This window comes from Phacochoerus africanus, chromosome 8, assembly GCF_016906955.1.
Source record: "Phacochoerus africanus isolate WHEZ1 chromosome 8, ROS_Pafr_v1, whole genome shotgun sequence".
Classification (NCBI taxonomy): Eukaryota; Metazoa; Chordata; class Mammalia; order Artiodactyla; family Suidae; genus Phacochoerus; species Phacochoerus africanus.
Genome location: NC_062551.1, coordinates 95,100,887 through 95,120,825, shown reverse-complemented (window position 1 = coordinate 95,120,825; position 19,939 = coordinate 95,100,887). Strand labels below are relative to the sequence as shown.

The 19,939-nt window shown below is 51.2% G+C and overlaps 1 protein-coding gene across 1 annotated transcript; it reads left to right on the top strand.

The window, feature by feature from the left end:
• The first annotated feature begins 9,111 nt into the window (after positions 1–9,111).
• Positions 9,112–19,605, top strand: HPCAL4 (hippocalcin like 4). Its single transcript, XM_047793472.1, has 4 exons — positions 9,112–9,474; positions 15,739–15,908; positions 16,072–16,287; positions 18,465–19,605. The coding sequence occupies exons 2-4, from the start codon at positions 15,747–15,749 to the stop codon at positions 18,660–18,662; spliced, it is 576 nt and encodes a 191-aa protein (XP_047649428.1). The 5' UTR covers positions 9,112–9,474; positions 15,739–15,746; the 3' UTR covers positions 18,663–19,605.
• Positions 19,606–19,939: the final 334 nt, after the last annotated feature.

Here is a 19,939-nt window from a genome sequence, read left to right as displayed (position 1 = left end):
TGTATTTCTGTGATGTCCATTGTTACTTCTCCTTTTTCATTTCTAATTTTATTGATTTGAGTCCTCTCTCTTTTTTTCTTGATAAGTCTGGCTAAGGGTTTATCAATTTTGTTGATCTTTTCAAAGAACCAGCTTTTCGTTTCATTGATCTTTTCTATGGTTTTCTTTATTTCTATTTCATTGATTTCTGCTCTGATCTTTATGATCTCTTTCCTTCTACTAACTTTAGGTCTTGTCTGTTCTTCTCTCTTGAGCTATTTTAGATGTAAAGTTAGCTTGTTTATTTGAACTTTTTCTTGTTTCCTGAGGTGGGCTTGTACTGCTATAACCTTTCCTCTTAGAACGGCTTCTGCTGCATCCCATAGGTTTTGGAGTGTCATATCTTCATTGTCATTTGCTTCTAGGTATTTTTTAATTTCCTTTTTGATTTCTTCAGTGATCCATTGGTTGTTTAGTAGCATGTTGTTTAGTCTCCACGTGTTTGTGTTTTTTGTAGTTTTTTTCTTGTTGTTGATTTCCAGTTGTATACAGCCCCTGGATACCTTGATCTGCTCTGGGAGAATCAAAGGCCCTTGGAAGTCTTAAGAGGCAACCAGGCATGCTAGTGAGTGTGTGTGTGTGTGTGTGTGTGTGTGTGTGTGTGTTTGTGTGTGTCCAAAGGACAGAGCCTGTCCTGGGCTCAGTGGCTGAGCATCCCAGGGCCAAGGAGCAGGAGGAGATGTGCCTGACATGGACAATGGCAGACAAGAGAAGCTTAGCACCTGGATCAGGGGAGATGATTCCTTGTACCTTCCCACTCATCCCTTCCCCAACCCTGAGCCCACCATGGCCATTGCTTTTATTTATTTATTTTTATTTTTTGCTTTTTATGGTCACAGTTGCAGCATATGGAAGTTCCCAGGCTAGGGGTCGAATCGGAGCTATAGCTGCCGGTCTACACCACAGCTGCAGCAACACAGATCTGAGCCACGTCTGCAACCTACACTCCAGCTCATGGCAACACCAGATCCTTAACCCACTAAGCAAGGCCGGGGATCAAACCTGCATCCTCATGGATACTAGTCGGGTTGGTTAACTGCTGAGCCACCAAGGGAACTCCTTGGCCATCACTTGGTTGAAATTCAATCAGTTAAAATTTCAGTTTTTACACTGGACTCAGAGCTCTTGCCCAGCCCCCACTGCATGAAGGGCAGGCCTAAGGGTGGGGGGCAGGGAGGGAGCTCTTAAACCCTCAACCCTTTCCTTGTGATTGCTTCTCTGGTGTGTTTCAGGGAGGAGGGAGAAAGGAAAAAACATTTCTCCTGTGACTGCCCATAGTGAGCTGGAGCAAGCCTCTTCCTGTGGATCAGAACCTCTCTTCCCCCGCACAAGTAACCACACAGCAGTTGCTGTGTCCTCAGTGTCCAGCATCAGGGGTGATGTTCCAAATATGTAACCACAGAATGTCACGGGCACCAACCCATCACAACAGCTGCTGGCCAGCCCCCGAAGCAGGGTCCCAAAGCCTCTCTGTTGTGCCAGGCTGGAGGTAGAGGGGCAGGGGTGGTTCCACTTGGTGATTTGAAAGTCCAGGGAGTCCTAGGGGTGGGGTATGGGCACAGTGGCTGGGATGGCAGTGGCACTTGGGAAAGTGGCTATTTCCCAACAGATGTGGAAATATTTCACTATCTTCACAATTGTTATGTTGTTCTGATGTGTTCTGGTTGAATTTCAGCCTCGCCACTATGAATCCAACTCACCGTTGGCAGCCTCAGAGCCAGCAGTGAGATTCCTACAGGCCTTGCTGGTGAGAGCCATTCTCTTGGACATCAATGGGCTCTTGAAACAGTCACATTTTTCTGCTGACCCCCAGCTGGCAGCCTACCATGTTTCTCTGTACTGGTCCCATCAAGCCAGTGGCTCCCAATCTTACCCAGTCTCCTTATCTCCAACGTCAGGTTCTACAGCTGGTGTTGTCCAATCTAATAAGCACAACTGTATGTGAATATTTAACTAAAAATTAATTACAATTAAATTAAAAATTTAAATTCAGTTCTTCATTCACACTAGCCACATTTTGAGTGCTCAGTGGTCACAAGTGCCCAGGCGCTACCATATCAACTAGCATAGATGTAGAATATTTTCATAGTTATGAAAACTCACTGGGTCAGCGCTGGCCTATGGGATCTGTCTTCTGTAACTCTCAGGAATTGACCGCTTCGGCGTACACTCTTTACTCTCTCTCCAATTGGCATTGACACTGCATCACCTCTCCCCAATGCTTTCTCCTACCTTGTGCTACCCCTGCTCTTGCAGCACTTATGGTTCCTCTGAGATAGAGCTGAGAAACGAGAGTCAACACAGGACTCTTCCTGAGTGCGATACTGTAATTTATAACAAGATATATAATATTTGGTCTTCCTTTCCAGTACAGTTTCCCAACGCTTGGAAGTTCCTCAGTGATGAGAGAGAAAGATGTCTTTTGTTTTATTAATGAGATGACTTTTGGAATGCCCTCAGGTCACCTATGCTCGCATGGGTACTAGTTGCCAGGGGAACTAACCCTTTGCTTTGTGGGTTGGAACTTTCCATCCCATCCCTTGACCCTCTGGGAGGGAAGAGGTGCTGGAGGTGGAATTGACCACCATTTATGTAGTCAATCATGCCTATGTAATGAAGCTTCCATAAAAACTCCCAAAGGAGACAATTCGGAGAATTTCCAAGTTTGTGAACACCTGGAGGTGCTGGGAGAGTGATGCACCTGGAGAGGACACGGAACCTTGCCCTGCGCATCTCTTCATCTGGCTGTTCATCTGTATCCTTTGTGATATCCTTTAATAAACTGGTAAATGTAAGTAAGTGTATCCCTGAGCTCTGTGTGTGGCTTAGCAAATTAAATGGATCCCAAGAAGTGGGGCATGGGAACCCCTGATTTGTAGCCAGGTTGGATAGAAATGGTGGGCAACCCGTGGCCTACTACTTGTGATTGGCATCTGAAGCAGGATAGGAGCAGTTTGTAGGACTGAGCCCTTAACCTGTGGGATCTTACAGGTTCTATCTCCAGGTAGATAGCATCAGAATTGACTTAAGTTTTGAGACACCTGGCTAGTGTCACAGAGAATTGCTTTGGTATGGGGACCAACAGGGTCAAAAGTGAAGTGTTGGAGTTCCTGTTGTGGCTCAGTGGGTTACGAACTCAACTAGTATCTGTGAGGATGCAGGTTTGATCCCTGGCTCCATTCAGTGGGTCAAGGATCTAGTGTTGCCATGAACTGTAGTGTAGGTTGCCGACATGGCTCGGATCCTGTGTTGCTGTGGCTGTGGCATAGGCCAGCCTGGGAACTTCCATGACCCCTGATCTGGGAATTGTCATGTGCCGCAGGTACGACCCTAAAAGCAAAAAAAGACACAGGAGGCAGAAAATTGAGGTTTTTCCTTTTTACTGAAGATACCCCAAAATTTCATTTTTAGGGTTTCCCTTGCAGAGCTATCAGGAAGGGAACCATCTGAATACACTCACAAGGACTGAGGGGAGAAGAGAGTCTGTTTCCCTTTTTAGAGTCTCCTCTGGTCTCAGTCCTCCTTCTAGAAATGTAGTGGGAGGGTAGTGAGCTTCTTGGGCTAGTTTTGAAGTTGAGCATCTCTCAGCAAACCCTGCCAGAAGGTGGCTGAAACTACAGTCTTCAGTACTCTGAATTTATAGTACCAGCCACTTACCTGCTTGCTCATAACTCTGTTTTCATCTTTCAATGCCCTCCTCTGTACACCAGGGGCTGGAAGCCTGTGAACTACATTTCTCAGACTCCTTTACCAATTGGCTTGCTGGTAGGTTTTGCCAATCAGAGGCAGTGGTGAAAGTTAGGAGGACAGAAGAGAGAAGCCTTTTTTTCCCCTTTCTCCAGAAGTAGTAGGAGCAGCAAAAACAATGAGTGGCTGCAGGTGCCTGTGTTCCTGCTCAAGCAGCACTCTTCCAGAGGTGATGGCAGTTGCTGTTCCTCCAGCACGTTTAGCAGACTGGAACTCTTGAACCCTGAGTCTGACAGTGACAACCACAGCAGCGAGTGACTTCAGCAAGTGTGTGGACACCTGGATACCAGCAGAGCATCAGTGGTGGTGGTTCTAGTGGTGACTTTGAGGTAGGAGGTAGATGGGCCCCTGGGCTGAGAATAGCTGGGACTTATTGGGCTGAGTAAATTGGACTTTGTTTCTCTTTGACACTTCAAGGATGCTAGTCAGATTCATTAACCACTGAGCCAAGATGGCAACTCCCACTTGTGTGTATTTTTATAATTTAGAATATCTGTTGTCCTTAGTAGGAACACTCTCCTTCTCTACTCTGGATATACTTTGGGAGGGATTGACGTTAATCTCCCAGTTCTACAGGTAGACAATTGACTTAGCCCTGGCCAACAAGAGCACTGCCTCCCCCTGTTTTCAGCAATTGATTCTGAGCTTAGCATGGATCCCAGATCAACCAAGGATGTTTGGTTTTTCGTTTTCGTTTGCTTTTAGGGCCGCACCTGAGGCATATGGAAGTTCCCAGGCTAGGGTTTGAATCGGAGTTGCAGCTGCCAGCCTACACCACAACCACAGAAATGCAGGATCCAAGTCTCATCTGCAACTTACACCACAGCTCACAGCAACATTTGGATCCTTAATCCATTGATCAAGGCCAGGGATAGAACCTGCATTCTCATGAATACTAGTCAGGTTCTCAATTAGTTGCGAACTCCACTATATTCTACTTTGGCTTAGCCCATTGTGGGCTAGATTTTCTGCCACTTGCCACCAGGAGTCATAACTGATGGAGAAATATGACAGACTCCTATGCATTTTCTGTAAGCAAACAGAAGTCACTTGCAGACAGCTTAAGTTAAAAAAAAAAAAGGAAGTGGAGTTCCCATTGTGGCTCAGTGGAAACAAATCTGACTAGCATCCATGAGGTTGCAGGTTCAATCCCTGGGCTCACTCAGTGGGTTAAGGATCCGGTGTTGCCTTGAGCTGTGGTGCAGTTTACAAACTCAGCTCGGATCTGGCATTGCTGTGGCTGTGGTGTAGGCTGGCAGCTGTAGCTCTGATTCAACCCCTAACCAGGGAACCTCCATGTGCCATGAGTGCTGCCCTAAAAAGCAAAAAAAAAAAAAAAAAAAAAAAGGAGAGAGAGACAGACTGTATACAATGTGCTAATTCCCCAAGGCAAAATCTCTTCTAAGTACTTTGCATATATTAACTCATTTTAATCCTTAGAGTAGTCATTTGAAGTAGGTACTGTTATTATCCCTATTTTACAGATAAGGAAATTGAGACACTGACAGATAAAGTAACTTGCCTGTGGTCACACCGCTGGAAAGTGCTAGAACTGGGATGCAAACCCAGACAGCCTAGCCCCAGAGTCTGTGTTTAACCCACTATATCACAGAGCTTCTCCTGTAGAAAGGGAATGAAGGCAGGCCTGGCCAAAATACCAGCTTCCCGGCAGGTAATGCTCAAGGAAGACCCTATGGGGAACTTCCACTCTCTCTGTATTATTTTTTTAGCTACCATGTATTAACTAGAAAAAAAAATAGCAGATTTCTATTTTGGAAATTATAAACGAAAATCCTGCTTTGGAGTTCCCGTCATGGCTCAGTGGTTAATGAACCCGACTAGCATCCATGAGGACTCGGGTTCCATCCCTGGCCTTGCTCAGTGGGTTAAGGATCTGGCGTTGTCATGAGCTGTGGTGTAGGTCGAAGAGATTCGGTTCGGATCCTGCGTTGCTGTGGCTGTGGCATAGGCCAGCAGCTATAGCTCTGATTCAACCCCTAGCCTGGGAACCTCCATATGCCCTAAAAAAGAAAAAAAAAAAAACCAAAAAAATCCTGCTTAGCCAATAGAGAAAAGGAAGGAACCCAAAGCTGGTGATCTCACTCTCTACCAGCCACTAAGAAGTCTATGAAATTTCTAGAGCCCAGGGGAATTCCAGCTGTCACCAGGCTGAGGAAACCCAGGGTGTCAGGAAGGCTTTATGCATCATAAAGGTGGTGTTTGGAACCAACAAGATGGGGTGGGGGGGTGCGTTGGTGAAGCAAATTGAAGTGGCCGCTGCCTGTAGACTTCTGCCCTCACTTGGTTCCTGCTGTGCCCCCGCTTTTGGGGTGGACCTCTCCCACAACCACACTCTTCCCTCCTCCGGGCAGTCCGCTCTGTCCTCTTCATTCTGCAGAGCCTGCTCCTTCAAATGTGGAACAAGTTTTACCAAGGCTCCAAGCCTGAGAACAGATAGGCCATAACAAAGCTCCAAACCTCCTTCTTCTGGCTCAGCCTTTAGCTACAGAACAGTGGAGGCAACGATGTTCTAGACACTATCCTTTTCTAGGAACGCTGGCCTTCCAGTTTGAAAGTATACGCACTGAAGTCAGACCTAGGTTTGAATTCCAACTCGGTCACTAATGGGCTGTGTTACAACGGGCAAGTGGTCTAACGTCTCTGAGCTGCCATCCACTGCCAGGAAATAAAGTAATGGTACCAGGGCTGAAGTTTAGTCCCTACACACTGATACAGCTGGTCGTTAAAGCATCAAAATACTTCCAAATTGATTGGGATTAGCCCTCGGGCCCCTACCACCCTAGCATCTTTCCTGCCCACTCCACTCTGCAGAACAGAGTCCTTGATCTAGGACCAAGGCCAGCATCCATTCCGGTTGGTAATGCTTGTGCCTAAATGAGTTGTTAGGTTTTTTTTTTGGTTTTTTTTTGTCTTTTTGTCATTTCTTGGGCCGCTCCCATGGCATATGGGGGTTCCCAGGCTTGGAGTCGAACTGGAGCTGTAGCCGCTGGCCTATGCCAGAGCCATAGTAACGCGGGGATCCAAGCTGCATCTGCGGCCTACACCAAAGCTCACGGCAACGCCAGATCCTTAACCCACTAAGCAAGGGCAGGGAACGAACCTGCGACCTCATGGTCCCTGGTCAGATTCATTAACCACTGAGCCACGATGGGAACTCCGAGTTGTTAGGTTTTTTTTTTTTTAATATCCACCCCTGGCAGTGGTCATCTCTGGGATGATGCAGACTTGGCAGAGTGTCTGGCACAGAGCAAAGCAACTCAGTCAATGTCAACTTCTATAGCTTTAAACACTGAACCTAAAGGGCAGAGGCAGGATCAAGATCAGAGCCTCATAAGCTGGTGAAGATGGGTTATGACTGGCAGATCAGGAACAATCAGAGGGAATGTGATGATTCATGGACAAGGCTGTGTGGGTGGGCTGGCCTGGTTTAAAAAGCCAGAGCAAGACCAATCTATTCTGCTGGGCTTTGCCTTTCTAATGCCTTGGGCGATCCAAGGAGAATATTCTAATCCGAGGTCCCTTGGGTTGAGGACTTGAAGGCCTTAAAGAGAGGTGGTATTTTGTGCTGGCTACAAGTGTAGGCGCTGGAGCCAGAATGCTTGGGTTCAAATCCCAGCTCAGTGGCTTTACTAGCTTTGTGAACATGCCCTGGTCATGTAACAGTTCTGTGCCTCGATGTCTCATCTGTTAAATGGGAGTGATAAAAGTACCTGCCTCAGAAAAATCTTATGAGGAACAAATTAGGTAATACATATAAAGTGTTAGAATAGCATTTGGCACAAAGTAAGGTCTCTATGTGTTAGTTATTATCAAGGAGGTCACAAATGTAGTGGAGCAGTCTAATTCGTGCCCACACAGGTCCGTCCACTTTTTTCTTCCCCTCCTAGTTGAAATTCTCCTCCTCCCCTAGGCCTCCTGTACCAGCTCCCACATTTTACAGACTGGGAAGCACAGAGTGAGAAGGATGCTGCCCATGGTCTTATGTGGGGTCATTGGCAAAGACGGGACTCCATTTTCAAATTCTAGAGACCACTTCCAGCATCTTATGCTGCCACTTCCACTTCCTCATGCTTTGGATTATGATATCAGTGAGCAGGGATGGGTCCCCAGGGCTAGAGGGGCGTGACGGAGTCAGGGCTTTCAAACACCTGTCCCTTGTCAGTCACCAAAGGGGACAGGGACGTGCCTACTTACTGGTGCGGCAGGTATGCTCTCATCCCACTAGGACGCCTGCAGCTAGGAGGAAGGGACAGCAAAACAGGTTCAAGAGGGACTGGGATGGTGCCTAAAGAAAAAGAGAGAACACCACTGACTTCTCCCCAGCGAGCCTGGCCCTGAAATTTCTGGGATCAGCAGAGAAACCAAGCCTTCGCTCTTGACCAGCTGGCCCCGCCCACCGCAACAATTGCGCTCTTGGGCAGAAGTCCCGCCTCTTCCCCTCCCACCTCATGGCTCTTTAGCATCCCAGCTCTGATTGGACTAATCCCAAAACGCCCCGCCCTACTTTTGACAGATGCTTAGCAGTCCCTCCCCTGCACGTGGCCCAGCCAGAGGCTGGCTGCTCCCCTTCCCTACTCGCCCCCCCACCTCCCCCAGCTTGGAGTAAAAAGGTTCCCTCTCGTCGCCTTGGGTCGGGAGCTCTCAGCTTCCATTGCAGCTGGGGCGGCCGGACAGGGCTTTGGGGAGACCCCCAAGTGCGGGAGGAGGTGTTCCCAGGGCCCTGAAACCTTCCAGACCTGTTCAGTGTAAACCGCCTCGGGCTTGTGTCAACATCCGAAGCCAGAGACTGGCGGCGGCTGGGGACAGACTTCGTCTAAGGAGACCGGAGGGTGGGGAATGGAGGGGTCCATAGGGTAGGCAGAGAGATCCCAGGAGGCTTCCTGAGACTGAGAAATAAGGAAAGTCTGTCTTGGGAGGGATCGGAATTAGAGGCTGTAAGGGGCCCAGGACTAGCGTGGGGCTAAGTGGAGCCTGGGTACTTCGCCATCCCCGCCCACTTGCCTGCTCTCAGATCCATGGCGAGAGGAGTGGTTGGGTTGGAAGGGGATGAGAAGGCGTGGGCTGCTGACTACCGCATCTTTTTCCTCCCTACTCAGTTCCTCCTCACCCTCCTCTGATTTGGGGTGAGATACGGGAGGAGGGTCACATCTTGTGACTCATCCCCTTTTCTGTCCCCACCCCCGCTGGGGCCCAAGAAGGAAAGGCTTAGAGACTCGACTGTGGCTCTCTCGTTTCCATAGCAACCGTGCGGTTGTTTTCGCGGATCCATATCAATCGTGGACACTTTTAACCCCTGAGGCCCGGGTCTGAGCCTCGGGGAGGGAGACAGATGGGGGTACAGCCCTCCCCCTTCCTCGCGACTCTGGGAAGGTCAGGGAGGGCAGGCGGGGCGCGTTCTTGTAGCCCAGCCTCACTGGCCACTCGGTCCCCACCTGAAACCCCGCCTGCCACTCCGCCTCAGCCGAGCCAATCAACGCCTAATCTGCCCAGAACGAGGCGGGGCTTATGCAAATCGTGTCGCCTCCGACAGACGCATAGTGATACAAGAGCTGGGAGGCGGCTCCGGCGCGGACCTTGGAGAACCTGGCGGCCGGCCCGCGAGCCAGTCTCGGTCCCCACGGCCCGCCGAGGCTCAGAGTCATCCAGCGACCCGGCGCTCGGCCTCAGGTAACGCGGGCAGGGCCGGGAGGAGGCCCTTGTCCCCTCCCCCTCCACTCTCCATTCCCATCCTCGTCTTCTGCCCCACTCTGATCCATCTCCCTGACCCCTGGTTCCACCATAGGAGGCAGTATATGGAGAGCCCGCCCCTGGCCAGAGGATTCCTTCCCACCCCCCCAGTCCATTCCAGATCCCACAGGTCCCAGGGAAGGAGGCAGAAGCGTGTCCTTACTCTCAGAGCAACCACTGCTTTGGCGCCCAACACACACACACACGCACATACACGCACACACACACACACACACCTGGGGTCGCAGTGTTGCTGGTGCCAACGAAGGAACCCATCACTCTCCCTCCTTTGGAAATGGGAGATCGCCCCAGCCCCATGGCAACCACCCACCTCCACAGGTAGCCCTCACCGCACACCATCCAACCCCACCAAGAGGTCACTGCACTTCACACCACAATGTCGCTGGCCCCCAAGACAGCCTCTGCCTCCACAGAGAGCCCACTCCCACTTCACGTTGTCGCCTCAGACTGTCCGCACCTCCAGCTCTCAAGCTGACAGAGCTCATAGCATACTTGTGGGAGGGAGGAGGCTCCCACATCCAGTTCTCTTCCTTGAGACACTCTCTCAACAGCCCCCCTGCCCAGGGTCTCAGTGTGAGGCGCAGGCCTCTTTTGCCTGGTGGGAGGATGAACCAGGGACAACACCCCCAACAGACCGTCAAGGTCCCACCCAGCCTCCTCCATTCCCCCAGCCCTCAGCCCTCACGGCCAAAGCACCAAGTCTTCTCATTCCACCTCTCAAATATCTAACTCATACCCTTCCTGGACTTCTGGCATCCAGCCGCTCCCTCTCCTATCTTCCTGTGGCTCCACAGGGACCATGACAAAGCTCCAGGTGTGCCTTGCCTAAGGCAGGCTGAACCTGGAGGGCAGAAGAGCCAGGCTCAGATCTTGCCTTTGCCTCAGTGGCTGTTTGACTTAGGCCAAGTCACTTTCTTCTCTGATCTTCCACCAAATGGGGAATTCAGGGGTGGGGTTGGTGTGGACAAGACAGAGTGTGGAGTTGATGAGATGATCTTGGACAGCTTTCCAGCACTGACATACTCTGGTTCTGTGGCTGATTATGAGAAAACAGGGCCCTTTTCCTCTTTCCCTGAACCTTTAGGACATTTGAGAGAGGAAGCCTCAGGGACTTTAGTCCTCACTGAAAGGACATTGCTTCTTTCCCAGGCCTGAGTATGGACCACCCCCTCCCACACACTTTCCAGACCCAGGCTTCTTCTCAGCTTTTAGGAGTCCCTCCTAGGTCATCAGCCCGCATGACATGGGCAGGTTCAGGGTAGAGGTATTCAACAGGACCTACCCTTTGTTTGTCATCCCCTGTTTCTCAATAATAAGGGGAAGGAGAAGACCTGACTGTTGCTGCTATGGCCGCTGCTTGGAGAAGAGCAAAGGAAGGAGAGGAAAGAGAAAAATCTCCTGACCAGGGAGCTGTTGTCACCATAGCAACAGTCTCAGCACCAGCTCCTCTGAAGCTGGGTGAGGGTGTGGGATTATTGCCTTCCTCAGTCCCTCCCACCCTTCCTGCCACCTCTCCCTCTGGAGCCCACACTCCTGGGCCCTGCCCTCTGAAAGTAGCTTCTGAGCCCAGAGGGACAGCGGCTTTGTGTATGGGGCAGTGCCAGCTCCTTCAAGGCTGGAGGGCAGCCCTCAAGAGGAGCCTGCCCATCTTCAGCATGGCGGCAGCTGCAACAGGACATGCCCCCAGTGGGTTCTGGCCTTCACCTTTCTGCTGACGGGCTCTACTTGACCTTGGGTGAACTCTTCCTTTCCCCATTGTCTCTAAGGTGCCATGGCAGGAGAACACAGATAAACAAACCAGCCAGCCATCATCCCAAGGAGAAAAAAGGGGGTTCTGCCTCTCCCATATAATCCATGAAGGGACATTCATTAAACATGTCTGTTCCAGACATGGCCTTTAGGTCTCTGCAGGGCAGTTCTGTCCCGTCACAGAGAGCAGAATGGAAACCTGTGCGGGGCAGCTACAAGAGGGCACGATAGGAACAGTGGGAGAAACACTTTTCTCACTGGCCCAGCTGCTCCCAAGAAGGCTGGGTTACATCAAGTAGGGATAAACTCTTTGCCATGGAGCAAAAGGTCTAGAGAACTTTTCCTGGCTCAGGCAAGAATTTAATGCAAAGGTCTCCCCCAAATCAGGCTCTATTCCCGAATTCTAGAGCGCCAGGTGAGGGTCAGAGGACCCTGGAGTCTATGCACGTGTGGGCTCAACTCCATGCCCAGAATGCCAAGTCCATGCTGCTGACTGTCTACTCTCCAAGCTGGAGGAGGCTGATCATAAGGCAGTGGGCTTCAGTCAGGCCCGAAGGCTGATTATAGCTGCATCAGCCCGGAAGGGCAGAAAGGCTATTAGGGAAGATGAAAACAGCCAAGCAATAGTTGAAATAGGTTCTGGCTTGAAAGTACGTAGTTGAGAGGGGAGCAGTGGGAGGTGAGGCTAGACAGGTAGGCACCTTGACATCAGATTCTAGAGGACTCTGGAGTTTGAGGGGGCCCATGGGCAAGGCCACCATCTATCTCTAGTTTATATTGTACTCTTGGGCAATAACAGAAAAAACATCCTCTTGGGACAGAGGAATCAGAAAGAAAGGCACTCCCTCCAAGGCAGTTGAGCTCAGGGGCATGGCTTGGCAAAGCAGTGCCCCAACTGGCTTTCAGCCCCCTCCACTGTGCCCCTGGCCCTGGCTATGACAGAGGACAGAGTGAAGGTTTCGGGAGCACTTCAAAAGGAAGAACACTAGGACTTATAGCAAGTTGGACTTAGAGATAAGGGAGAAATTAAAGGTAACTAGGAAAGAAGGAAGGGCCATGGAAAGAGAAGGATCATCACAGGTTGAGGGCGAGTCTGGTTGTGGATGTGCTGAATCAGAGGTGCTGGTGTGCCACCCCAAGGGATAGATATTTCCTGGGTATCAGATACCATGACCTAGAGCCAACAAGATGGTCCTATTAAGGCCAAGAGGAAGATCAGAGCTATGGCTTCCTTGGAGGGTGGGTGGAAGTCTTTGCTGGACAAGAGTAGCCATGACTTGGAGTGGGTAGTCCAGGCAGGTGATGTGGATTCAGCCTGGGTTCTCATCCCCTTCCACTAGCTTACTGTGTAAGTCTGAGCCAGCTTTCTCTTTTCTCTGAGTTCCAACTTTCACTAAAATACAGGGATGATCTTAAAAAGGGCATCTCCAGCTTTGGCTGGCAGTGCCCTTTAAGATCTAAGAGCAATAGAAGGAATGAGGCGAAATGAAGGAGGAGGCATAGTCTTGCTGGGCGTGGGGTCAAATAGGGGCCGAGAACACGTATGGCCCCAGGAGACAGAAAGTGGTTTGAAGGCAGCACGGGACAGGGAAGAGAAAAGGGGCAAAAGATGAGAGCCATACAGACACCATCACACACACACACACCCACACACACACTCCACGCGCACTCAGGCAGATTTGCAGTCTCATACACTGACGTGCTCCCACCCACACCCAGCTCCTTACACAGACACTCAGGCACATCCCACAGGAGACAGAGAGAGAAGCTCTGCCTCCCCCATCAGACACCTCCACCTCTGGGTTCATGAGCATCCTTGACTATATCCCGAGCCTTCTGTGTGCTTTGGACTGGAGGAAGGGGCGGCTGAGGATGGAGTCTGACTCCTGCCCAGGGGTGTTCCAGATGCATCCTTGACTCTGGCCCCAGGGCAGCTGCTTTGGTCCCCACAGTTCCAGGTTCCCAAAGACGGTGTGCCTCCCTTGGGAGCATATGGGATTCGTCATCCTCTGGGGGTGGTAAGTGGCAGAGGAAGTTGTTGCCCCCCCACTGGTCTCTGATCTTCCTCAAGGCCTGGCAGAGGAATCGGAGGCCCAGAGATATCCTGTAACTCACTTGAGGTCCCGCAGCAAGAGAGGGGGCATGGAAACAGCTGATCTCAGATCTCATTGTCTAGGACACTCTCACCAGTAAGGATGAGAAGCCACACTGGTGGAATTCCTGCTGTGGCACAACAGGATCAGCGGCGTCTTGGGAGCACTGGGACACAGGTTCCATCCTTGGCCTGGCACAGTGGGTTAAGCATCTGGCATTGCTGCAGCCATGGCTTAGTCTTGACTACAGCTTGGTTCAGATCCCTGGCCCGGGAACTCCATATGCTGCAGTGCAGCCAAAAAGGAAGGAAGGAAGGAAGGAAGGAAGGAAGGAAGGAAGGAGAGAGAGAGAGAGAGAGAGAGAGAGAGAGAGAGAGAGACAGAGAGAGAGAGAGAGAGAGAGAGAAAGAAAGAAAGAAAGAAAGAAAGAAAGAAAGAAAGAAAGAAAGAAAGAAAGAAAGAAAGAAAGAAAGAAAGAAAGAAAAAGAAAGACAGACACTGCACTGGCAAGCAGTGAGCCGTGCAAGTGGAATTCCTTCTGCCAGCCTGAGGGCTTCCTTTTCCAGAGTGCCTTTAGGACAGGCTACCCTGCAGCTGGGGTCTGGCCCCCTTCCAAAGAGATTCCAGGCAGGTCAAACTCACCTCCCAGGCCGCGTCCTGGGAAACTCAGTCTCTAGAGGGACAATCTTGCCAGGAAGGTCTGACAAGAATGTCCACCCAGGCTTCAGGGCCTGGCAGCCACTCCACCCAGGCTTCCTGGGGAGAGCGTGTACCTCCCTCTGCAAAAACTTCCCCAGGTGCCAGCCACCTGAGGGGCTTGTGTTCCCGCTGGGGACTGACCCTACATCCTCTCCAAAACTGCAGCTGCCTCAACCCCTCTGTCCCTCTCCCCGCACCCCCCCGTCTAGTTAGTCGGAAAGTCCTGTCAGTGCCCCCTCATCAGTCCATCCACATCCCTCCACAACCACTATCCTAGGGTCATTGTCCCTCCCCTGAACTATGGAGCAGGACCCTCTCTGCTCTCCCTCCCTGCCCCCACCCAGGTCATCTTGCACACGGTCGCCAAAGGAACACATTCCTTCTCTCTGGGTCCCCAGCACCTAGTTCAGGACCTACCATATTATAAACAATCTCTAAGCATTTGTGGAATGAATGTGGTCTTCCTACCCTTTGCTTTAAAACTCCAGGAGCTTTTGTCCTCTATGGTTAAAGGCCAAACTCCTCGGCATGGTGTGAAGGCCCTTTACAATCAGCCATCCACATCTTAGACCCAGTTATGAGTAAGTGAAAGTTGGTTCATGTCTGCTTTACCCCCCTCAGTAGCACAGGGCCTAGCACACCGTCAGCCTCAATAAGTGCTCAGGGAATGAATGAATGAATGAATGAATAAAAAACAGAATGCAGAGTTCCTGTTGTGGCTCAGCAGGAACAAACCTAACTAGTGTCCAGAGAATGAGGGTTCGATCCCTGGCCTCACTCAGTGGGTTAAAGATCTGGTGTTGCCATGAGCTGTGGTGTAGGTTGTAGATGTGGCTCAAATCCTGCATTGCTGTGGCTGTGGTGTAGGCCGGTAGCTAGCCTAGGAATTTCCATATGCTGCAGGTGCAGCCCTAAAAAGACAAAACAAACAAACAAACAAAGCCAGAATGCAATCAGGGTCATCAGTGCTTCTGGCTAGGCCTTCTATTTGAACAGAGGAAGAAGGGAGAGAAGCTTCTTATTGGGGTGGCCTGGAAGGCCCTGAGGAAGAACTTGGAGGAGAGAGCCAGGGGAGCACACGAGGACCTTGCCTGATAGGAGAGGAGCCTCTAGGGTGGGTAGGGGCTGAGTGCGGAAAGCGCTGAATAGCAAGGAGAGGACTGAGACTCTATTCTGTAGGCGTAGGGAGATGGAAGGTGTAAAGAGGGTCGAAGAGGATGAAGATGGGGGCACTTAGGCTGGTCAGGGAGGAGGGGGGAAGCTGAGACCTGGAAGCCTGGAGATCCCGGCTGTCAGGGGAGGAAATCTGCTGTAGAGAGAGGAGACCCTGTGATGAGGGAGTGTCCTGAGGGGAAGGCCCTCCACTTTGTGGGGAAGGGGGCAGGAGGGGAGGCAGGAGCTCCTGTAGGAAGGGGCGTGGTGAAAGGACAGAGCCCAGTTGTTGGAGGTGGGGGTTGTTGGGGGCAGGGGTGGTAAGAGCAGGGAGCCGGGAAGGGTCCTGGCTGTGAGAATGTGGAGTTTTTTTTTATGGGAGGCGGCTGCTATGAAGAAAGGGAACCCTTGTCCTACAGAGACTTGGGGAAAGGCTGCCGCGGTGAGGGCCTTGCCCCGGACCAAAGTGAGGGAGCCCCTTGTCCCCCAGGCCCTGCCATGGGGAAGACCAACAGCAAGCTGGCCCCAGAGGTGCTGGAAGACCTGGTTCAGAACACCGAGTTCAGCGAGCAGGAGCTGAAGCAGTGGTACAAGGGCTTCCTGAAGGACTGCCCCAGCGGCATCCTCAATCTGGAGGAGTTCCAGCAGCTCTACATCAAGGTGGGCGGGGCCCTGCTCAGGGGGGCGGAGCCAGACGCTCCAGGGGCGGGCCGGACAGGCGGGGGCGGGGCCAGGCATCCAGGGGGCGGGCTGGACCAGTAGGGTGGGCCAGGAGGGCTGGGCTGGCGCGGCGCTCTAACCCCGGCTGCGTTCCCGGCTTCAGTTCTTCCCGTACGGCGACGCCTCCAAGTTTGCGCAGCACGCTTTCCGCACCTTCGACAAGAATGGCGACGGCACCATCGATTTCCGGGAGTTCATCTGTGCCCTTTCGGTCACCTCCCGCGGCAGCTTCGAGCAGAAACTCAACTGGGCCTTTGAGATGTACGACTTAGACGGCGACGGGCGCATCACGCGCCTCGAGATGCTGGAGATCATCGAGGTGCGCTGGGGAGGAGCCGGGAGGCCGGAGTGCGCTGTGGTGACGCGCTCCGAGGCTTCGCAGTGTGTGGGGGCGAGTTCGGGGGGGGGGGGGGGGCGTCTCTGGCACTGCCCTCTCCAGCCACATCACTCAAGCCTCAGGAGCCCCTTCGCTGCCCTGCACCCTTCCTGGATCCAGTGGCTAGCATTGGTTAGCAGAGTAGGAGAGCTTTTGTGCTAAGTGCTTTATCCCACAATTCTAGGGGGAGGTAATGCTGGAAACCTCATTCTACAGATGAGGAAATGTTACCAAGTGGCGTTCGAGATTCCAGTCTAAGGAGTCTGATTCCGGAGTTCTTAACTCATTATTCTTTCAAGAAATATATATATAGAGTGCCTATGACGGACCTGGTCCTGTTTAAAGTTCCTGCTTACGGAATTCCCTTCGTGGCTCGGTGGAAACGCATCTGATTGGGATCCCTGAGGACGCAGGTTTGATCCCTCGCCTCGCTCAGTGGGTTAAGGATCCGGCGTTGCCGCGAGCTGTGGTGTAGGTCATCACAGACGAGGCTCAGATCCCTCGTTGCTGTGGCTATGGAGTAGGCTGGCGGCCACAGCTCCGATTCGACCCCTAGCCTGGGAACCTCTATATGCCGCAGGAACGGCCCTAGAAAAGGCAAAAAGACAAAAATAAAAATTAAAAAATTAAAAATAATAAAGTTCCTGCTTATGAAGTTCCCTTCGTGGCTCAGTGGAAACGCATCTGATTAGGATTCCTGAGGACGCAGTTTCGATCCCTGGCCTCCCTCAGTGGGTTAGGGATCTGGTGTTGCTGTGAGCTGTGGTGTAGGTCACAGACGAGGCCCAGATCTGGTGTTGCTGTAGCTGTAGTGTAGGCCAGCAGTTCAGCCCCTAGCCTGGGAACCTCCATGTGCCCTGCTTGTGGCCCTAAAAAAAGAGTCCAAAAAAAAAAAAAAAAGTTCCTGCTTACATGGGACATTCCTTATGGTGAGAAAATTTAACAATAGCAAAACCTATGCTATGTCAGCAGCAAGTGTTATGAAGAAGATAAGCAAAATGAAGTAGGAGAGAAAGTGATGGAGGAAAAGCAATTTTATATAAGGTGAAATGTGATCAGCAACCTGGATAAGGTGAGGGAGCTGACCTAGTAGGTGTCTGGAGGAAGGGTGGTCTCTGCATGGGGAACAATAAATGCAAAGACCCCTGAGGTTAGTTAGCCTGTGTATCCAGTGTTCAAGGAGTGTCCAGGAAGCCAGGGTGGAAGGATAGACGTGAGCAAGGAGAGAGTGATAGGAAGGGGGTCAGAAAAGTAGCCAGGAATCCGTCTGTCAGCATCATAGTCTGGGGTAGAAAGTTGACTTTCTCCTGAGTGAGATGGGAAGCCCTTAAGGTCTCTGTCTATACTCTGTGTGGAGAATAGACCGAGGGGGTGGAGAGCAACAGAAGCAGGGAGACCAGTTCAGAGACTTCTGCAACAGTCCATCGGGAGCGGGTAGAGGTGACAACCATGGAGGAGCAGGGGAGGTAGTAGGAAGAGGCTGGATATTGGACTTACTGCAAAATTATGGCTGACAGGATTTGCTGAAAGATTGGCTATGGGTGTGATAAAAGGGGAGTCAAGAAGAGTGTCATGGGTTTTGGCCCGAACATCCAGGAGAATGAATTTTCTATTTTCTGAGACAGAGCATGCTGGGGCAGGAGCAGTTGGGAGCAGATGAAGAGTTGGGTATTAGACATGTTTTGGTGTGAGATGCTCACTAAATACCCAGTCTTTTTTTTTTTTTTTTGTCTTTGTTGAGGGCCGCACCTGAAGCATATGGAGGTTCCCAGGCTAGGGGTCGAATCGGAGCTGTAGCCACCAGCCTACACCACAGCCACAGCAACGTGGGATCCAAGCCTCGTCTTCAACCTACACCATAGCTCACGGCAATGCTGGATCCTTAACCCGCTGAGCGAGGCCAGGGATCGAACCCGCAACCTCATGGCTCCTAGTCGGATTCGTTAACCACTGAGCCACGACGGGAATTCCTAAATACTCAGGCTTAATGAGCATTCATCACCTCCCAGTATCCTTGCCATCTCCCAGTGTCCTCCATGCCCACTGCGGGACGTCTTTCCTTCACCCCAAATTCTCCTAGCCCCCAGTGAGTGTTCATACCTCCCTCCTTGCCTCACCAGGCTATCTACAAGATGGTGGGCACCGTGATCATGATGCGCATGAACCAGGATGGGCTCACACCCCAGCAGCGTGTGGACAAGATCTTCAAGAAGATGGACCAGGACAAGGATGACCAGATTACACTGGAGGAGTTCAAGGAGGCGGCCAAGAGTGACCCGTCTATTGTGCTGCTGCTGCAGTGTGACATGCAGAAGTAGAGGCTGGTGAGGGGCAGGGCCCCTGGCCAGGAGGGGCGTGGCCACCTCCCAACCCAGTGACCTCTCTGGCTGGCCCTTCCTAGGGGGAGGGGGACTCCAGCCTCACTCTCTGGCCCACCCACCCCTCTGCCCAAGCCCTTGCTCCCCTCAGTCAAGATCCTTGAGGGACCACCTCACCCTGGAATCGAGACAGATCCTCAGGTATCCTATGGTCCAGCCCCAGCCCCAGTCTTGGCCCACAACTACCATCTACTGGGCATAGGGGAGTTTTTGCCCCAAAGTGTAGGGTAAAGGAGGGGGGGCTGGGTTCTGCTGTGAAATTCTGTTCTTCCTGGGATTGTGCTTTATAGGATGTGGTCCCACAGACCTCAGTTAAAGGGCCAAATTGGGTCTGTCCTTTGCTGAGGACCCAGATCCCTTCAAGGTGGTCTGTGCCCTCCCCCCACAATTCTACCTGGCCCCTCCGGCCCCCGCCTTTGGAGTGTTCATTCAGTCCTTTCTTCAGCTAACCTTTATCAAGCACCTGTTCAAGGCCAGGCACCTCTAGGTGCTAAGGCTGTGGTAGTTTACAAGACACATTCTGTGCCCTCTGGCAGCTCATAGGTAGTGGTCAGGGTCTCAGACAGGGATGTCAAACATGGGTGAGTAGAGGATGCAGTCAGGCTGGTTAGTTTGAGAAGAACTATTACATCTTTCCCTTCGGCTTCATGCAGAGCTATAGGAGGATGAAATGAGAAGTGTTTGGAAGTCTAAGAACCGTGTCAGTGGAAGTTTTAAGAAAAACTGAAATTTATGTAATCCTTATTTTTATAGTACCCTTTTAAAAGAACTAAAATCCTTTATTCATTGAGGATATTAAACATACTTTATATTACTGGGTTTCTTGTAAAATGATTAAATGAATATGGAAAATGCTAATTTTCAGGGGGAAAAAAAGAGCTGAGAAAAAAAGAGAAAATACAACCCAACTTACCAGATGACACTTTTTCTTATCAGGCTAAGCCCTGAGCTGTCACCATCAGCAGCTTCTGCTACTTCCTTTTTCATGATCTTTTTCAGTTCAGTGAGCAAGTCTCTACTGTGCACTTATTCTGGTTGGATGCTGACTTCAGAAACAGAAAATACAAGGTTTGCCGAGAGGGAGATGAGCGTAGTTCCCACAGCTGGATTTGGTCTAGTTTAAGGATGGGTTTATTCTTTCTCTGCTATTGAAGCAGAAGGAGCTAGAAGAGGACCAGCCGACCACTGTTCAGGCTGCCAGCATTTATGGACCAAAT